This window comes from Boleophthalmus pectinirostris, unplaced genomic scaffold, assembly GCF_026225935.1.
Source record: "Boleophthalmus pectinirostris isolate CB_2022bp ecotype Guang Dong unplaced genomic scaffold, ASM2622593v1 HiC_scaffold_18, whole genome shotgun sequence".
Classification (NCBI taxonomy): Eukaryota; Metazoa; Chordata; class Actinopteri; order Gobiiformes; family Gobiidae; genus Boleophthalmus; species Boleophthalmus pectinirostris.
In genome coordinates, this window is record NW_026571133.1 from 7,748,627 (window position 1) to 7,769,918 (window position 21,292).

At 39.9% G+C, this 21,292-nt stretch overlaps 1 protein-coding gene across 1 annotated transcript in view; it reads left to right on the forward strand.

Moving 5' to 3' along the window:
- exoc4 (exocyst complex component 4) overlaps window positions 1-19,685 on the forward strand; it is a 352,622-nt gene extending 332,937 nt beyond the window's left edge. The window contains exon 20 of the mRNA XM_020940971.2: window positions 17,566-19,685. Coding sequence (XP_020796630.2) covers window positions 17,566-17,803 — 238 coding nt within the window. The 3' untranslated portion in view covers window positions 17,804-19,685. The remainder of the gene's footprint in view (window positions 1-17,565) is intronic.
- Window positions 19,686-21,292: the final 1,607 nt, after the last annotated feature.

Sequence of the window (21,292 nt, forward strand, 5' to 3'; positions counted from 1 at the left end):
TACAGTTGTATAGACAGAGTTGTTTACAGTTGTATAGACAGAGTTGTGTACAGTTGTATAGACAGAGTTGTGTACAGTTGTATAGACAGAGTTGTGTATAGTTGTATAGACAGAGTTGTGTACAGTTGTATACAGAGTTGTACAGTTGTAGACAGAGTGTACAGTTGTATAGACAGAGTTGTACACAGTTGTATAGACAGTTGTACAGTTGTAGACAGAGTTGTGTACAGTTGTATAGACAGAGTTGTACACAGTTGTATAGACAGAGTTGTACACAGTTGTATAGACAGAGTTGTGTACAGTTGTATAGACAGAGTTGTGTACAGTTGTATAGACAGAGTTGTACACAGTTGTATAGACAGAGTTGTACTACAGTTGTATAGACAGAGTTGTGTACAGTTGTATAGACAGAGTTGTGTACAGTTGTATAGACAGAGTTGTACACAGTTGTATAGACAGAGTTGTACACAGTTGTATAGAACAGTTGTTTACAGTTGTATAGACAGAGTTGTGTACACAGTTGTATAGACAGAGTTGTACACAGTTGTATAGACAGAGTTGTACACAGTTGTATAGATTTATTGGTCTATAAGAAGTTGAACTGCAAAGATTTCACAAAAACACACACCGCTGTCCTGTCCTGAGGCTGATCCAGACCAAGATCCTTCTCAGGTTCTGCCCAGCTGCCCTCGGGCACTACACTCTGCCCGCCCACTGCTCCTGACACTGGTGAAGATGGGTCAGAAGTGGTGGGAAAAATCCCTATAGGGACAATTAAGAACACAGACAAACAAGGCCAATAATAATAAGGCTTTTGAATGTGGCCTTGGAACTTTGTGTGTTTTTGTCTGAAATAAAATACGTCTGTAATTGTGACAAGTTATAAACATTAACATAACATTAATTTTTTGCCTTAATTTGCAGAGAAAAACGCTATAAACACCCAACTACACTACACTATAATGCTCTTTTTACCAGTTTATAGCCCTGTCGTCCTCTCACTGCTCAGACTGTACGGAGATGCCCCTGTCTGGAGCTCATAGCCTCTTTCCCCTGTCTGTCGCCCCTGTTGTCGCCTCATACTTTGGTGTGAACGCGGTAAATAGGCCTTCTGTGTTGTATGTCCAGGTGACAGGCGCGCTCCTGTCGACACGGGGGTAATAAGTACAGTAGACGCGTTTGTCAGGAGCGCGTGATAAAGCGTTTTGTGTTGGGTTTTGCCTTGGGTGCTGTCAGTGCTCAGGGCAGCTCTGTGCCTGAAGCCCCTGTCTCCTCACGTCTCCTCTTTTATCTCTCCTCTCTCTTTTTGGTGCTGTTATTTCTTCATTTTTCACCGCCTGTCGGAGCCAGTGCATCCGAGCAGCGCTACAGTCTGTGCACAGCTCTCATCAGACCGGGCGCTGCTGATAAATCACTTTTTTCTTCAGGTCGGACTATATTTAGTCTCTTCAGTGGTCAGAGAAACTTGTGATCCTGAAGCTTCACATGAGGCGATGTTTAGGGCTGGAGATCTGAATAAAAAGGTGTTGTTTGAAGAGTGCAAAAAGAGCTTTTAAAAGTGACTACACTGCTCTTATAGGCTGGGAGGGAAACAGGGCTCTGAATGTTTGAAGGTCCTTTAGTGGCTTTATGAAACAAACAACAAAGTATTGGTGGAGCTCTATATTTTATAAAACTGCTCACACTAGCGGGCTGTACATTTGTCAATCTGGAAACGTTTTCACAGAAGGAGATCAGGAAAAGGCAGAGCATCATGATGAATATTTGAATCTGTTTGGTAGAAGTGTCACAAGAGCAAAACAAGCAGAAAACTTTTGTTAAATCCACACCCAGACCCCTCAGCACCTGTCAGACCTGCTCCAAACCTACACACCCTCCAGGACACGCCGCTCCTCCTCCTCCTCTCAGCTCGACGTTCCCCGCTCCAGGTTGTGAACTATGGGAGACAGAGCCTTTTCAAAAACAAAATAGTGTATTTTTGCAAAAATAGATTGAAGTACATCTGCCAGTATCCCCAAACCACAGTGCTCCTCTGTGATTGGTCCAGTCTCTGTCCTACTGAAGACCTCTGGGACAAGTGGGACAAGATGGATTCCCATGAGTTTGTGAACTCACAAATATTGTGAGAATTCATATTGCTGGACAAAATTTTATTACTACATTTGAGTTGAGTTTGAGTTGATGAACACCACTGAAAATATGATCATTTTGTTCTGATGCTATTCCAGACATGTTTAGGTTATTTCTGGTGACTAAATGATTATGGCCTCTCACATTTGCATGAGGTAGAGTCTTTGTATGAGAATGTTTTTGTTTAAGACAGTGTCTCTGTGTGAGACAGTGTCTCTGTGTGAGACAGTGTCTCTGTGTGAGACAGTGTCTCTGTGTGAGACAGTGTCTCTGTGTGAGACAGTGTCTCTGTGTGAGACAGTGTCTCTGTGTTAGACAGTGTCTCTGTATGACAGTGTTTGCTGACACGTCCCTTTTGAGCTCATACAGTCTGTTTCTGTCCACGCCTGCTGCAGCCTGATGATGCGTCTCTCCTGATGAGCTGTGAATATGCCTGTCTGCAGTCTGTGTGTGTGTATGTATGTGTGCGTGTATATGTGTGTGTGTATATGTGTGTGTGTGTGTGTGTGTGTGTGTGTGTGGTAGAGAGTGTGATGGCGTTGCTCTTTGCTGATGAAGCTGCAGTGTGCGTCCCCACAGACCTCTGCTCATTACCAGAGCAGAGACAAATGCTGCTGCTGTGTTCTGGAAGAACAGCACGCAGACAGCACAGGGACAGACACGCAGAGAGACGGAGAGACATGGAGAGAGATGGAGAGAGTGCAAATGGACAGAGAGAGAGAGAGAGAGGGCTGAGAGGGGAAGAGAGAAAGGGAAAGATGGGTGTGCAGAGAGAAAATAGAGAGGGAGGGAGATGGAGAGGGCGCTGAGAGGGGAAGAGAGAGACAGATAGGGGCTGCAGAGAGGGCGAGGAGAGATGGAGAGATGGAGAACTCGAAACTGTGCTTAGACAGCGACTTTCTGAACATGTTTAACAGCCGATCGACACAGAGGCGTGTTGTGTCCCATTATGTGAGAGTGTGATGCTACAGGGAGTCCAATGAGAAGTCCATGTTAACATATGCACACCTCTGTACTGCGCTGTGGCTAAAGACTGTTCAATAGCCCAGTGTTACATTGTTGAATCGTAGCTCATTTTCTAGAATGTTCCACAGTTAGGCGTTAAATATAGGTTAGATGTCCTATATTACGCAAATTGACTCTTGTGAGCTTTTAGCCTTGTTGTTACCTCAACAAAAACATATCTGGAGTTGTGTTCTGTTTCATTCACACAGGTTTGAGTGAGATTTTATTACCCAAAATACTCCATTCTAACTTGTGACGTCATGTGGTGGTGGTTTTCAAGTTAACATCTATCTTTTTACCTTTTGTTCAGTAGAGATCGTTCAATTCCAGGGCTGAAATTATCCAAATGATTCTAGTGAAAGTGTCTGGAGTGTAAAAACACAGTGAAGCACTTCTTGTATTACCACATGACATCACAAAAGTGGAACAGAGTGTCTTCTCTCTTTTTAAACATGTGTGATGAAACAAAACAACTCCAGGTCTGTTTGTGATGAGGAAACAACATTAAAACATACAGCAGATCAGAAAATAAAGTGATACTGGTCCTGTAAACATAAAATCGGACAATTTTTGGTAAGTTATCAGATACTTTTTCACTGTAGTAAATGAGTGTCAAGAAATCTCAGTGTGGACTTTCCAAAATTAACTTGAACTGTAACTAAGACTTGTTTATCCAAATGGGTCAAAACAGCTGCTACTTTCTTTAAAGCTGCTCCAGATGTTCGGGGTGAAGCCGGTCCTTTTAGAGAGATTAAAACAAAATGCTTCAGTCACTGCCTGTTGCCGTGGTATTTGTTACTGCAGCAACAAGGCGCTCTGGTTCTCTGCTCTTTGGTTTCTTGTTGATGAAGAGGCTTATCCCCACGGACCTCCCCTCTCTCCTTCTCTCTATCTCTCTACTCCTCCTCCTCTGTCTTCCTTTTCTCTCTTTCCCCTCTGCTCCACTCTCTTCCTCTCTTTCCTCCTCCCTCTCGCCCCCTCTCCTCCTCTTCTCCTTGTACCTCTTCCTTTCTCTTCTCCGCCAACTTTCTCTCCTTTGCTTCCGCTCTCTCCCCTCAGTCGACACCTCACTCTCCATCTCTCCCCCGATCTCCCTCTCTCCTCCCTTCTCTCCTCACTTAGCCCTCTTTTCTCATCCTCTCTCCCCTCTCTCCTCCTTCCTCACTCCTTCTCTCCCTCCTCACTTCATCTCTCTCATCACTCCTCACTCCCTCCCTCCTTATTCCCTCCTCACTCCCTCGCTCTCATCCTCTCTCCCTCTCTCTCTCCCTCCCTCCCGCCTCACTCCTTCTCTCTTCTCCCTCCTCACTCCCTCTCCCTCCTCATTCCCTCGCTCTCATTCCCTCTCTCTCCTCCCCCTTTCTCGTCCCTCCTCACTCCCTACCTCCTCACTCCCTCTCTCTCGTTCCTCCTCACTCCCTCTCTCTCGTTCCTCCTCTCTCCCTCTCTCTCTCTTCCATCCTCATCACTCCCCCTCTCTCTCCCTCTGTCTCTCCCTCTCCCGCCCTCTCCTCTCTCCCTCTCTCTCCATCCTCTCACTCCCCCTCTCTCTCCTCCCCACTCCCTCCTCTCTCCTCCCTCCCCTCTCTCCATTCGTCTCTCCCTCCATCTCTCCTCTTTCCTCTTTTCTCCCTCCCCATTCCCGCCTCTGTCTCCACACTCCTCACTCCCTCCTCTCGTCCCTCCTCCCTCCTCACTCCCTCTCCTTTCTCCCTCTGTCTCTCCCTCTGTCTCTCTCTATCTCCCTTCCTCCATCTCCTCTCTCTCTCCTCTCCCCTCCTCTCTCCTCCATCCCTCCCTCTCTCCCTCCCTCTTTCTCTCCAGCGCTGGTAACTAATGTGTTGTGGGAAGGCGCTGACAGAGGCTTCCCTTAATGGCCTTAATATTGCGCTCGCTGAAATGAGGGAAAACGAATTCTGCTGAATCTTTCGTCTTTTCAAGTTAGATTTTCTTTCTTTTTTTTTTTTTTGTTTCGTTCTACTTTTCTTTTCCATCTCTTCTTTAAAGTGTTGTATTGCAAAAAGGAAATATCAACTGACACTATCAATCTAGTTTGGTTTAATTATGATTTTAAATGAATCTTGTCAGCGGTTTAGTTTCATTTTAGACCTCGTTTAGATCAAACTTATGTCCAATAAAGTCTGGATTTAGACTCTGGTGAAAGTCAAATATTATGTTTGGCTGGTATTGGTCTGAAAAGTTTGAGAATTATTGGTCTAGACGGCTTTAAGGTGTGGTATATTCACTTACTTTCAGTACAACTTATTTAAGAAAAGTGAAAAGTCTTGCCCAGTATGAATCTAGTGTGAGAGTGAGGGGTTGAAGGTGTTTGGAAGTCAGATATTGGCAGTCTTGTTTCTGTCAGTCTACCCCAGGGCGGCTGTGACTGTAGCAAATTACCGTACCTACGTGTGGTGTGAACGAATATTACAATGGAAATGTGACCTTGCCCAAAATTTTGCCCATTTTAGCCCATGTTAGAGAACTATTTATGTAACTTTTCTGGTGGTGGGTTGTCTCCAAAGACGGTATAAAGAAGTGTATAAAGAAGTGAAAGCTCCAGTCAAATGTAGCTCACCAAAGCCGGCAGTAGTAGGAGTGAATTTTGAGTTCCAAATAGACCTTTTTCACAACTGCCAGAAGTGTTGCGATGTAGGGTAAACGTCACATAAGTTAATGCTTTTCTGTGTCAAAATATCTGTGGAAATGTCTCGCGCATTTTCCACCAGCTTCATAAATCTGCCCCATCACCAAATCTTCATCCAACAAGGTCGACAAAGGATAAACATGAAGAATTTCCCCACAACTATCAAGGTAAGAAAGACGAAAACGTAAAGGCGAACAACAACGATGCATTCAGTGAACTACTCCTGAGCAAAACTAACATTATAGTCATGAATAAAACATAAGTAGCTTGTTAACTCAGACTGATTCTACGATTAAAATTAAAAATCGATTTCATGATGTAGATGTTTGCATAGACAGAGATTTTTGCCGTTTAAATGCGAGACATGTAATCTGTGCACATCTCTAGCATTACTACGCCAATATTTACATCATGAAATCGATTTTTATTTTTAATTGTAGAATCAGTCTGTTACTTATTAAGGCTTGACTTATCAATCAATCAATCAATCGACAACTTTATTAATCCCAAAGGGCAATTCAGTTCGCACATCTCTGCTCGTGGACAATCTATAAATAATAAAATAAAAAGAATAACAGACGCCATACATTCAAACCTCAGTGCATCAGGGACACAATAACTAAATCATTATTACTTATGTTTTATTCATGACCATAATGTTTAGTTTTGCTCAGGAGTAGTTCACTAATGCATCATTGTTGTTCGCCTTTACGTTTTTGTCTTTCTTACCTTGATAGTTGTGGATAAATTCTTCATGGACAGAATATGTCCTTTGTTGACCTTATAAGTTAGTTTAGTTCATTATAGTTTATTTATTTAATGAGACAGGGACATTGCACAATATAAATTAATCTCCACCTTCTTCCTGGAGACGTGTGGCATGTTTTGGTGTTTTTCTTGTTGGATGAAGATTTGGTGATGGGGCAGATTTATGAAGCTGGTGGAAAATACGCAAGATATTTCCACAGATATTTTGCCATAGAAAAAAACATTAATGTAAGTGACATTGACCCTACATCGCAGCACTTCTGGCCGTTGTGAAAAAGGTCTATCAGGAATTGAAATTTATTTATAGATACAAGTGAAATAAAAACTCGCTTATATATATAGTCTATGTTGTTTTTCACGCTGATGGACGTATAAATCGGTCCTTTGTTGTCTTGCGGTGCTGTAAACTTGCCTAATATCCTTCCACATATGGGGGAATAAAAAGGGGGCGGGGCTGTTCATTAAAATCAAATTGATGCGGTGCGTAGAGGCCTGTTTCACACACGCAGCTGCACTCGTGTTCGACAGGGTTTGTGCTCAGACAGGTGCACACTATTAGGAAACAGAGTGCTTAAAAACACAGGGGAGAGAGAGGAGGGGTAAAACAGCAATCACAACAAAAGTGCATTAAAGAGGCGATGTTAAATTTGATATGTTATGCTCTAACGCTTTGTTAAAACTGCACTTATTTACTTATTAAAACATGAAGAAACACTGTAATAATGAACTAAATGTTGAAAAAACCAAACCAAACTCAAGGTGTGTTTTGTTTCATTCACACATATTTATCACACAAACCCTGCATCTTTAGGCTGCATAAGTTCTTCTTTCGAACGGAAAACACTCTGATCCACTTTGTGATGTCATGTGGTAATACAGGAAGTGCTTAACTGTGTTTTTAAACTCCTTACTAGGCCTGTAACGATAACAGATTTTGCTGTGACGACGATTAAATGACCAAGAAATTATTGCGATAAACGATAATATTGACATTTTGAGACCAGTTTCAACTAATATAATGACCATGGAATAAAAATGCAAGTACGTCCTTTCAAAAATCAATAAACTTTACTTTCTAAAGAACATTTAACTCAGGATCTGCAAGACAACCAAAAACAACAGGCCTAAATAAAATAGACTTGTTAACATAAGAATAGCCTAATGTAGTCTGGACTTGTTAACAAAAATACATTTGAAAACAATAATAAAATGAATTATTAAGAGTCTGTAACAAAATTGCCTGTAAAAGTTATTTTAGTCATTGTCTTACATTGGAATATTATGGCTCCTCTCTCTATGGCTGCTGCTGTGAGCCTCGACATTTTGGTCTTGAAGTGTTTGTATTAACCCGCGACACAGGATCTTATTTTGCTATGAGGAAGCTGCTGTCCTGTCTGGTATCGTGTCGGTGTCTTGTGGGATTTCAGTGGATTTCAGGCTCTCCCGGGGGCAGGGCTAGTTGTGTTGTTCGGGTATGGGTGTATGTCGGCTGCTGAGGTTTGAGTCATTTCTTCTCGTCGTTTATGCGCTTGTTGCATTTGACACACATGGGTCGTTGAGACATATCCCACTCACTCGTGTTGATTTGGCATCGTGACGTGTTTTGTTACACTGTGATGAACTGTTTTGTCTCTCTGACGGAGCTGCTAACGTTGTGGTTTCATGTTAACCGCACAGACAGCGGCGCTTTCTGCACTTCACTGTGTTGAATAATCCGTTTTTACCATAGATCGTATAGAGTCTGTGCTGTTCGTTTAAGCATCGTTACGCAAAGAAAACAAGAGGAGTGAGCCTTTTGACATTCAGGCCCTAGCCACACTAGTACATATTCGAGTCGTTGCGGGTGCAGTGTTCGTCCACACTAATCCGATGGAAAACGGCTTCAGAGGCTGAACGATCTGGTGCCGCCAACTCCCACAAATTCATGAGTACAGATCTGATCCAGCACTGTTTGGACGCCTGAATATGTTGATATGCTGACGTAGGAGCTCTAGTTGCTGTTCTTATTGGACCACGTTACTGTGACTTACACCTTCCTGATTCACTGGGTTCGTGACATCGATCATGTGACGCTATTGTGGAAAACAGCTTAAACAAACCATAGACAAACGTGAAACAGAGTAGCTAGAACTACCTGCACAGAACAGACTCACCATTCGCAGAACACCCCTCTGTCACAGAAAGAACACAAGTAGCGAGCAGTTTTTTGAGCACTTAGTTTATGCAAATTAGCCATGTGGTTTTACGTTTCGTTTCCGTAAAACTTAAACAAATATGTGCAAAGCTGTGTGGATAGGGAAGGATTGCAGACACAGCAACGACTTGTCTGGACGAAAACTGTTTCCGATACGGTGATATGATGATTTGGTTCATTGTAAATATAACCTCAGTCTCTTTAGTAGAGAGAGAGAGCGCGAGAGAGACGAAGAAACAAGCAAGCAAACAGAAATTATTGTGGCTGGAAAAGTTATCGAGCTCATAAAAAGTTATTGAGCGTTTAATTGATTCATTGATTATCATTACAGGCCTACTCCATACACCTTCACGAGAATCATTTGGTTTGTTTAAGCCCTGAAATTGCCAATCTCAACTGAACAAAAACTAAAATGTCGCTGTTAACTTGAAAACTACTGCTTCATGACATCACAAGGTGGAACAGAGCATTTTGAGCTTTGGAGAGGTAGACAGACTAATAATAAAGCATAACTTGAACATGTGTGAATGAAACAAAACACATCTCCAGGTTTGTTTTTGAGGAGGTGACAACATTATAACAGGGCGTAAATCTCACAAGAGTCAATTTTGCGTAATATAGGACGTTTAAATAGAATTAAATTAGTAGCTGAACCTGTTTTATGCATTTTAAGTCTGGCTAAATGAAACAAAAGACAGTTCTGACTATGTTTTTCATTAGCGTAACATTCTATCATGGTGGACAGCGTCTAAACAGCACAGTATAGCCTCTTTAAGTCTCTCTAAAGACCAGTGTGTTGTTTGTGTCAGAGGGGGGCTTTCTCAGCGGTCGGGGCTCTGAGATTTTAATCTTATTAACGGCTCCAGCCCTGTTCAGTAAATGGCTTTCCAACCGCTCGCCTAATGAACTGTTTGTAAGTGTTTTACCCACCTCCATTCGTTAGATGGATACACTCACAAAAACGGCAACACAGCCTCTGCTCTTTGTGTTTGACTCAGCCTGATTATAATAATGTAATGCGGCAGGATGGCACAGGGGGTTTGGCTGATGCACACGTGAGCCTCTGGACGCCCACAGTGTTTTCTGGCCTCGACAATTGGCTTAAAGGACCTATGTTACATAAAATCGACTCTTGTGAGCTTTTAGTCGTGTTATAATGTTATTACCTCAGCGAAAACAGACCTGGAGTAGCAGTAGCAGTATCTGTAGCAGTAGCAGTAGCAGGAGTAGTAGAAGTATTAATAACAGAAGTAGTAATAAGAGTAGTAATAGCAGTAGTAAGTAGTAATAACAGTAGTAATATCAGGAATAAGGAGCAAAACTAATAATAGCAGCAGTAGTAAAACAAACCATACCTGGAGTAGTAGTAGTAATAGTAGTAGTAGTAATAGCAGTAGTAAGTAGTAATAACAGTAGTAATACTACGAGTAAGTTAGCAAAACTAGTAATAGAAGCAGTAGTAAAAAAAACATACCTAGTAGTAGTAGTAGTAGTAGTAGTAGTAGTAATAATAGTAGTAGTAGCAGTAGTAATAGCAGAAGTAAGTAGTAATAACAGTAGTAATACTAGGAGTAAGTAGCAAAACTTGTAACAGCAGCAGTAGGAAAAAAAAACATACCTAGTAATAGTAATAGTAATAGTAATAGTAGTAGTAGTAGTAGTAGTAGTAGTAGTAGTAGTAGTAGTAGTAGTAGTAGTAGTAGTAAAAGCAGACGTAAGTAGTGATAACAGTAGCAGTAGTAGAAGTAAGTAGTAATAACAGTAGTAATAGCTGTAGTAAGTAGTAATAACAGCTGTAATCCTAGTACTAAGTCACAAAACAAGTAATAGCAGCAGTAGTAGTTGTTACCTCATCAAAAACATACCAGTAGTAGTTGTAGTTATTATTGTTGTTGTTGTTGTTGTTTGTAGTAATAGTGGTAATAATAGTAGTAATAAGTAGTTAGGAATAATACTAATAAATCTTTATATATAAAGCACTTTTAAAAACAAGGTTTACAAAGTGCTGTACAAGTAGCAAAGAACAAAACAAAAAGCATAAAAATAGCAAACAGAAGGCAAACAAAAACAATGAATGAAGACAACGACGCAAACAATCCATAATAAATAAATAAATAGAAATTGAATAAAAATACATTGGGAATATAATCAAGCTAAAACCAGTTAAAGGAAGGTCAACTGATAAAAATGAGTCTTAAGAAGTAATATCAGTAGTAATAGCAGGATTAAGTAGTAACAGTAATAGTAGTAATAGCAGTAGTAATTGTAGTAGCAGCAGAAGCAGCAGCAGTAATCAAAATCAGCAAATGTATAGCCACGTTCCTCCCCTCCTTCTGTCTCCAGCCGTCAGGAGCAGATGTCTTACACTAAAAATCACAGGAACAAAACTGTGTGAAGCCTGTTTTGATGAACGGGGCTGACGAGAGACGAGCTACTAAAGGAGCATCAGCAGATTTGTGTTTAACCGATGGATCTTTCCTGAACGCACGGCCCCCTCCTGAACCACAGACTCAGTTAACCTTCAGTTTATATCAATGACAATCTCCACTTCATTCTAGTAGCAGAGGTGGGACCAGGTCTTTGTTTTGCAAGTCTCAAGTCTTTGACCTCAAGTCCGAGTCAAGTCCCAAGTCAAGTACAGGCAAGTCTAAGTCGAGTCTCAAGTAACTGGGCCATAAGTCTAAGTCAAGTCCAAGTCGTCTGCTTTGAGCTTTGAGTCATTTCAATTCTTTAAACCAAAGTACCTAGATTTTTGCAGTTTATATGAATTATAAACTAAATTCTTCTTTTAAAAAATCATAGTATATTTATTTATATATGAGTATTTATAGAGTATGTAAGAGTTATAGAAATGTTATTTTTTTCCTTTTTAAATGTTAATAGTGTGAATCATTACAGTCAGAATAGAAAGCATTAAGATTTAAAAGTGCTTCTCAGGTCTTCTCAAGTCACAGGGCTCAAGTCCCAAGTCAATGACCTTCAAGTCCAAGTCAAGTCCCAAGTCTTAGTCCATTTTATCAAGTTAAGTCTCAAATCCTAAAAATAGTGGCTGAAGTCTGACTCGAGTCCAATTCACAACTTGCAAGTCCCCACCTCTGGTTAGTAGGTTTTATTATTTTTACATCTACAATACAAATTTTTTCGACTTTTTACCATTTATAAGACCTAATATTTTGTATTAAATTGTTAATTATAGGGAAACTTTGCTAATTTGGACAATTTTGGTGGACGGTGTTACCAGTTTGTACTAAATTAACAAATAATAAGTTGGGAATATTGGTTAGCGTTTTGCATAATGTGTAATTTGTGTGTCTTTTTGTATTATTTTGCTCTACTTTTCTTAAGGAATTCCTATAAAATTCTATCAACTACTTTTTCTATAACTATATCTTAAGTTTTTATTTTATTTTTTAAATTAGCTGGTCAGCCAAACATCCCCCATTTGTTCCAATCACACACATAATTTGTACATTTCCAAAGATTCTAACATTACCATTTTCCTTGTTAAATTGAAATAGCGAGTGTGTCACAGAGTTGACAGTTTAACAGGTCTGTTTACTCTGTCCAATTAAAGTCAGCTGCCTGCCCGAGGAAACCCACACATTTAACATACCAACTGCGGCGCGAGCACAAACAACATTAGCATTCAATAGTTTTACTGTAATTACACCTCCTTACAAATTACAGTGAAAACAGCTCTGCCAATCCATGTCAGATTCTCCGGTTTTATTTATTTTTCAAATCAAAACCTGGGTGTAAAATTCTGTGTATTGAGTTTTGATGGTGGTAATTTCAAAAGCAGGATGTGTCTATTCAGAGCTCCCCTGGTTAAGAGGTGTAATTTGGCTTTCCTTTTCACTTTCCATTAGCTGATGTGATGAGAGTTTAAATGCCTCGTACAAAGCATACAAAGTCATATTTTGAGATGTTTTTATTTCATTTCAAGAGCTCACTTCAGGAATTTAATACTAAAGGTTGACGGTTCAGTCCTCGCTGCTGCTGCTGCTTTTGCCAAAATCTGCATCAATCTTCAGCCTGAATTTACTTTTGTTGTACTTGTGGAGTACTATACACATTATTATCCTACTTTATATTAGTGCCTGTTTAGAACCTCTGAAGCAATAGTGTTCACATTTTAGGCCCGGTATAGTCCTAATGTAAGACCTGGTTTAGACCTGATTTGGACCTAATTTAGACCTGGTTTAGATCTGGTTTAGATCTGGTTTAGAGCTGGTTTAGACTTGGATTAGACTTGGATTAGACTTGGGTTAGACCTGCTTTAGGCCTGATTTAGACTTGAAGTAGGCCTTGTTTAGATCTGGTTTAGACCTGGTTTAGACCTAGTTTAGATTTGGTTTAGACCTGGTTTAGAGCTGGTTTAGACTTGGTTTAGACCTGGTGTAGACCTAGGTCAGACCTAGTTTAGACCTGGTTTATGCCTGGTTCAGACCTGGTTTAGACGTAGTTTATACTTGGTTTAGATCTGGTTTAGACCTGATTTATGCCGGGTTTAGACCTGGTGTAGACCTGGTTTATGCCTAATGTAGACCTGGTTTAGACCTGGTTTAGACTTGGTTCAGACCTGGTTTGAACCTAGTTTAGACCTGGTTTAGATCTGGTTTAGACCTGATTTATGCCGGGTTTAGACCTGATGTAGACCTGGTTTAGAGATGGTTTAAATCTAGTTTAGACCTTGTTTAGAGCTGGTTTAGACTTGGTTTAGACCTGGTGTAGACCTAGTTCAGACCTAGTTCAGACCTAGTTCAGATCTAGTTTAGAGCTGGTTTAGATCTGGTTTTGACCTGATTTATGCCTAATTTAGACCTGGTTTAGTCTTGGTTCAGACCTGGTTTAGACCTGGTTTAGACCTGGTTTAGACTTGGTTTAGATCTGGTCCAGACCTGCTATATGCCTGATTTAAACCTGGTAGACCTTTGAATTATTTTGTGTGCACTTTGAATTACTTTGTGTACGAATTGTGCTATACAAATAAACTTGCCTTGCCTTGCCTGGTGTAGACCTGGTTTATGCAAAATGTAGACCTGGTTTAGACTTGGTTTAGATCTGGTTTAGACCTAGTTTAGACTTGGTTTAGAGCTGAAAATCTTGAGTATCACTGTGCTGTAGTGGCAACCAAATTGGTGACTGGGATTTGACAAGATCTGGTGCTGCAAGCAATTTTTTTTTAATCAGCATTTATTTTTTTATTTTATTTTTTTATTGAGAAGTCCACAACCAATCACTTCATTAAAATCATGTGCAGCAGGGTTCAGACTTTTGAAAGAAATTGGACTCTTCTAAATGAAATGATACTGATTTGATGTTCATTAAACTAAAATTGCAAACCATATTTATTACTTTATTTAAAAAAATCCTTATCCATCTTTATCAATATGTGGATTTTGAAAAGCCTAACACCTCCTTAACCCACATGTTTGCTGTTTTAATTTATTCCATCATCATAATTTCAATTACGGTTTCTAGCTCAGCCTGATTTGAGTCATATTTTTGCTCCATTTTTTATTTTATTTCATTACAGTTTTACAGTCAGTTTTGCCCCCGGTTAAACAGTGAACCCGGGCGACCTCTCTCTCTCACCAGTCTGATTTTTCACATGTATTTTCTGTATTGAGCTGGAGGACAGAGGAGCGCAGGCCTTGGAGAGACACGGAGCTGTGAATAGAGCAGAATGTAAATGCAGATCGGACCAAGGGCACGTCTCATCACGGAGAGGGAAAACTCTGCTCTCCTTATGCAGATCACAGCCTTCACTGTTCCTTTTGAATGCTCGTCTGATAAGATAAGATGGGCCCTTATTGTCCCAAAATGGTGAAATATCCAAACACTATTTCATAGATAACACAATATTCAGTACATCCATTCTTCAGAGAGCCACACAAGCCGCTGCAATAAAGCACAGCGCGTGTTCACATCCACACGGGGATTTTGAACGACATTTCTATAGCGAGTAACTTTTTAACGCTTTTATTTATTTATGTTTGAGTGTTAAAGGGCTCGTATTATGCTATTATTTTCTGATCTTTGTTATAATGTTGTACCCAGAGTTGTGTTTTGTTTAATTAATAAAGTGCAGTTAATATTGTTCCAGTAGCAGTAGTAACAACAGCAGCAGCAGCAGCAGCAGTAGTAGTTAGTAGTAGTAGTAGTTGTAGTAGTTAGTAGTAGTAGTAGTAGTAGCAGTAGCAGTAGTAGTAGTAGTAGTAGTAGTAGTAGTAGTAGTAGTAGTAGTTGTAGTAGTAGTAGTAGTAGTAGCAGTAGTAGTAGCCTTAGCAGTAGTAGTATTAGCAGTAGTAACAGCAGTAGCAGTAGTAGTAGTAGTAGTAGTAGCAGTAATGGTAGTATTAGCAGTAGTAGTAGTTGTTGTAGTAGTAGTTGTAGTAGCAGTAGTAGTAGTAGTAACAGCAGTAGCAGCAGTAGTAGTAGTAGCAGTAATGGTAGTATTAGCAGCAGTAGTAGTAGTAGTAGTAGTAGTAGTAGCAGCAGCAGCAGTAGTAGCAGTAGTAGTAGTCATAGTATTAGCAGTAGTAGCAGTATTGTCGGTAGTAGTAATATTAGCAGTAATAACAGCAGTAGCAGATGTAGTAGCAAGTAGTAGTAGTAGCAGTAGTAAGTAGTAGCAGTAGTAGTTAGTAGTAGTAGTAGTACTAGCTGTAGCAGTAACAGTAGCAGTAGTAGTAGTAGCAGTAGTATTAAGTAGCAGTAGCAGCAGCAGTAGTAGTGGTAGCAGTAGTAGTAGCAGTAGCAGTAGTAGTAGTAGTAGTAGTAGTAGCAGTAGTAGTTATAGGAGTAGTACTAGCTGTAGCTGTAACAGTAGCAGTAGTAGTAGTAGCAGTAGTATTAATAGTAGTAGCAGCAGCAGTAGTGGTAGCAGTAGTAGTTGCAGTAGCAGTAGTAGTTGCAGTAGCAGTAGTAGTAGTAGTAGTAGCAGTAGCAGTAGTATTAGCAGTAGCAGTTGTACTTGTACTCTTTCGACTTGACTATATTTTAATCAACACAGACCTCTTACTTCTCGTTTAAACCACACGACCCACTTCTGCTCAGCACATTTTTCAAGGTCATTTTAAGAGCCCCGTGGTGGCTTCAGGGTCTGGTTAAAGAGTCAGTAATTCTGGACCTTCTGTACCTTTGTTTCTGTTTAGTTTTGGCCCCAGTTTCATTAAAATGCTCTGAGTGCTTTGTGCAGTGAGTGGTTTGTGCTGGTGAGTGTCCCCACAGCAGCTGGAGAGGCCCTTTTAAAGAAATTGGGTTTGACAGTGACAGCGGTGATGTAGTGGGCTCTGTTTGCTCCCACTGGAAAGACTTACGTTTATTAATCCATCATAACGCGCTCTAAAGTCTATATATACTTACTCTAGTGGTAATACAAAGTCCCAAGCAACACTAACGTCATGTTTTACCATTTATCTCTTCTCTGTTCTCCTTTAAAGCTGCATTGTGTAACGTTTCCGGTGGAGGCTCTTGTCAGACGCTTTTCTCCATGGACATGTTATTGCTTTGTCTGGAATGTTTCACATTAAGATAATAAACCTTTCTATTGTCATGGAGACCAAACCTGACCAAGTTACAGGTCAGATCTGTGGAGAGGCGACCCCGTTTACAGTCAGAATGCCCATTTTTAAGGTGTTTTTGAGCTATAAAACCAACTGTAATTGAATAAATGTAAGTTAGAGCTGTTTAATGTCACACTGTGGAACATTCAGCATAGTGGAGTTGTTAAGGATTAAAAAAGTGCCCACTTGTTCACTTTTATGGTACAAGCATGATTGATTAACATCCCTAGGGCCAACATTTCTGACCCTCGAGCTGAATACTGCGAATGTCACAAAATGGCTCACATGGAAACGAGGCTGGGAGCTAAATTACTGCTTAAACTGCCTTTTTTGGAAAATAATATTAAATCATCATATAGGTTATAAAGAAGAATATGTATTCTCAAGATACTAGCTACTGCAAAGCTTTTTTCAGTGCTGTTTTTAAAGTTAAAGTAAACATTAAATCACACACAAAAAATTTGTTACTAAACTAATGGTGTTTTTTTTTTTTTTTTTTTAAAGGTGAATTGTGTAACTTTCTGGTCGTCATGGAGATGTTATTGCTTTGTCTGGAATGTTTCACAGTATGGCGTTAAACCTTTCCATCTTCATAAAGACTAAACCAGACCAGAAGTTACAGGTCAGATCTGTGGAGAGGCACCCCCGCTCACAGTCAGACTGAATGTTTTTTAGGTGTTTTTGAGCTCTAAAACCACCTGTAATTGAATAAATGTAAAGTCGAGCTGTTTAATGTCATACTGTGGAACATTCTAGGCAGAGCAATGACCTTTCCATAGAAACAAGCAGGTGAAAGACCCTCCACCAGAAAAGATGCACAATGTACCTTTAATTAAGTTAATTTTATGATGATTATTTAAGTTAATGTCTTTCTTATTCCACTTTAAATTACTTTGTGTACAAATTGTATTATACAAATAACCTTGGCTATGTCAAAGGGACAGTTCAGAATTTTGGACATAGGACCTCATTTCCTAGTGAGCCAGAGTGTTGGAGACATGTGGAGATACTTTTTAAAATATTCCATCCAGTCCTTGTATTTACAGAGGTCACTGGTGCTAGACTAGTACAGGTCAATGGTCATAGTTATACTGCCACTAAAAACAGTCTTACCCACTCCACAAAACACCTGAAGCAAAACTATTATTACACCAGACTGTCGATGTAAATGTCTGTGTTCACATCAACGGTATACACAATAGTTCATATCTTCTCCTTATGTTAATATTCTTCCTTTTGTGTCCCTACAGGCAGTACTACGAGATGCTGTACAACACTGCAGATGAGCTGTTGAACCTGGTGGTGGACCAAGGAGTTCGCTACACGGAGCTGGAGTACATCAACGCTCTGTCTCTGCTCCACCGCAGTCAGACCGGAGTGGGAGACCTGAGCACCCAAAACACACGACTACAGAGGCTCAAGGAGATCATCTGTGAGCAGGCTGCCATCAAACAGGCCACGAAAGACAAGAAGATCACCACTGTCTAACAACACGCAGATACTCAGATACATGCAACATCAGGCTTCATGTTATGGCCATTGTAAAGTTATAGGAGGTTTGAATGTGTTTTCTTTACTGTTTACTAGAGTTATCAGATTACTGTATTTTTCGGACTATAAGTCGCTCCAGAGTATAAGTCACACCAGCCAAAAAAATAGCTAATGAAGAAAAAACGTATATAAGCCGCAGTTTTTGGGGGATATTTTACTTATAAAATCAGAGACCAGGAACCAACATTTCATCTTGAAAGGCAAGTTATTGTAAAAACAATAGAACAGAGAACAACAGGATGTTAACGTAACAGTTCTTCAGATAACTATAGCATAAACAGAAAAGAACAAGTTTACCAAACTCTCCATCTCACTCCAAATCACTAAATCCATTCAATTCTTCATCCTCTGTGTCACTTCTGAGCAACTTCACGACCTTCGGAGGTAAAAGCAGTGCCGTTTCGTCTTCTGCGTAGCTGTTTCAGAGTTGGCATCAGTTCCAGTTAGAATTGTTCCGGCCTTTCTGAATCCCGACAGAGGGTTTCGGTGTCACTGAAGTCCAGACTTTGTCGATCCATCCAGTGACTTCCAGGAAAGTTCTATGGTGCTCCCTCCCAGTTACCGTGAAGCTGTGTTCTCCATTCCCGCTTTCCTCCAGTCCCTCACAAGTTTCTCGCTCACTCCAAACTTTCTTTCTGCTGCTCGATTACCATTTTCGCCTGCATATTTTACTCCTTGCAGCAGGACAGAGGCTCTTTCTGCAGGAAACATGCACAGTAGAGCCAAGTGACAGTGGAACAGGAGTAACTGGAGCAGCAGATACTGACACACAAGACTAGAGCCTCTCACGACTGTCAATGTGAAAATTTTAATATATAAGTCGCACCTGAGTATAAGTTAGCAGGAAACCATGAAACCATGAAAAAAAGTGCGACTTATAGTCCGAAAAATATAGTACTCAAATGAAAAACAGTGGCTGTGTTCACATACACACTAACATCAGGAAGAAATTGGATAATTTTTGCTCTTTACAAATAAACAAACTTGACCAAGCTGATTTATTCTTGTTAACACACACCAGATCCTCATGTTATCTGATTTCTCTGCCCGTGTAAACGTGCCCACTGTTAACATTAAATTTTTTATAGTTACTGATATCTTTGGGTTGTTTTCGTTGAAGATGGGGTATTCAATTTCCAAACCTTGAAAGAAAAAAGTATGTGTTTGTAGCTCACATTGCTGATATTCATACTTATATTTTCAGGCATGTGCTCACTTTTAGCAGCTTTTCAGACTACAGGTAATACAATAATGCAGGTTTTGTTTGTTATAATGTTTTAGAATGCGATGTAGCAAGCAGTGGTCATAATGTTTTGGTTGATGTATACTATAGTAAGCACGTGCCTGTATAAAGGAACACTGAACTACTCTCAAAACAAAATAGACAAATATGTAAACATGTTTTTTATATATACACTGAAACAGAATCTTGCTTCAGACTGAACTCACTGTTGTGTGCATTTCCTTTTCCCTGACGGTACAGAGTGGGAGAAAACTGTCACATATATCGTGATCCAACACAACTTTAGCTGTAAGCAGAGAAGTTTAATGCAACTTTAACTTTGTGTCAGCTGTTTTTTTTTATTTGAAACTCACACAAGCCGATATTTACACTAATAAAATAAAACGCCCAATGCCTACAGCTCAGTTAAAACTCTTGAATTCAGAATATTATTAATTATTATCTTCATTTGAGTAGTTTTGACTGTAGCTCTTAATTGTTTGATTAAAAGTGCACTGCATAACTGCTTGACTACATGTTATTGCTTTATCTGTAATGTTCCAGAGTATGGCATTAAAGATATCTATCCATAATGTATGTGAATGTGGTTGTTGTTAATGCTCAGAAATAACATCTGTTCTTTTGACAGGCTCGCCTCTCCACAGGTGTGAACTGTAACTTCTGTTGGTACCACCTGCTTGTCACCATACAGCATACACCATATGTGAAACATCCTAGGCAAAGCAGTGGAAACAAGAAAGTGTGGATAAGTCAAATTAGTTATTGTATTATTATTATTATTATTATTATTATTTTATTTTTATTTTTTTGTGTGGAGAAAGGCAGCCTCAGGTTAAGTTTACACTGAAATGAATCGCTGTATCACCATATCACTGTATCGGAAACTATTTGTGTCCACACTAGGGATGGGCATGATTAGTCGATTAATCGATAATTGATCATTAAGAATTTCATCGATTATGTAAATTTTAATTGACCAAACCGAATGTAGGTTGCTGTGCGTAGCGTGACCAAACAGGGGTCCGTACATGTAGCTCTCTGCACTCAGAAGGAGCGAGACACAAACAGTCAGTCCGCGTGTGATGTGTAGGTAACCTTCATTTTGTGATAGAAAATTTTGAAAAATGAAAAATTTCCTCAAACCCTCAGTGGATTGGGTAAACTGTCTACAAATACATTCCAGGTGCAAAGAACTCATGTGGTGACAACATTCAGTGAAAAAAATATTCATAAAACACATTTCTACATAATTTTGGCTCAATTTAATGCCAAAAAATAAGGCATTTTTTCACTTTTTTCCAATATTTTCGTCTTTACCTCATTGGCAATCGACTATTCCCCCAAGTTTTGACATCAGCCAATATGCCATTCTTTTCTTCAAACAGTATAGTTATTCCACAGAAAAAAATATAAAAATCCAACCAAAATCAATGGATCTGTGATGATTTCTTTACCATCAACAGGCCCAGAACCTCAATAGAATGTTAGGCTCCTCTCAACATTCCAGAAGGCACACTGGATATTTAGCATGTTTGTTAATGTCCACATTATTAAACATCATGGCCTAGGCATCTTTTAAACAATAATAATAATAATAATAATAATAATAATAAATATAGCCGCAAGCGGCAATGATCGGCCCTCACTCAAGCCTATGCCACGCCCACGTTGAGCTCTGCACATGCCGTGCCCCACGAATGCACCTTACTCATTGATCTAACTTCTAAATTAACACTAACCCATAAACCTACGTGAACTCCTAACCATAGGCTAGGGTTAAGGTGCATTCGTGGGGCACGTCCACACAGAGCCGAATCAGATCAGTACTCAGATGAATTCGTGAGAGCTGGCGGCACCAGATTTTTCCGTCTCTGGAGCCATTTTCCATCAGATTAGTGTGAACAAACAATGTATCCGCAACGAAAACAACTCAAATACGTACTAGTGTGGATGGGGCCTTAATCAGAAGTTAAACACTGCAGCTTTAATTAAGAAGCAGCAATTTTCTTACACCACAAAAGACAATCCTAATGCCTGAAAGTTCCACAGTACAGCATTAAACAGCTCTGCCTTAGATTTATTCATTTACAGCTGGTTTTAGCTCAAAAGTACCTAGAAAAACAGGTATTCTGACTGTGAGCGGGGATTCTTCTCCACAGAACAGACCTGTAACTTGGTCTGGT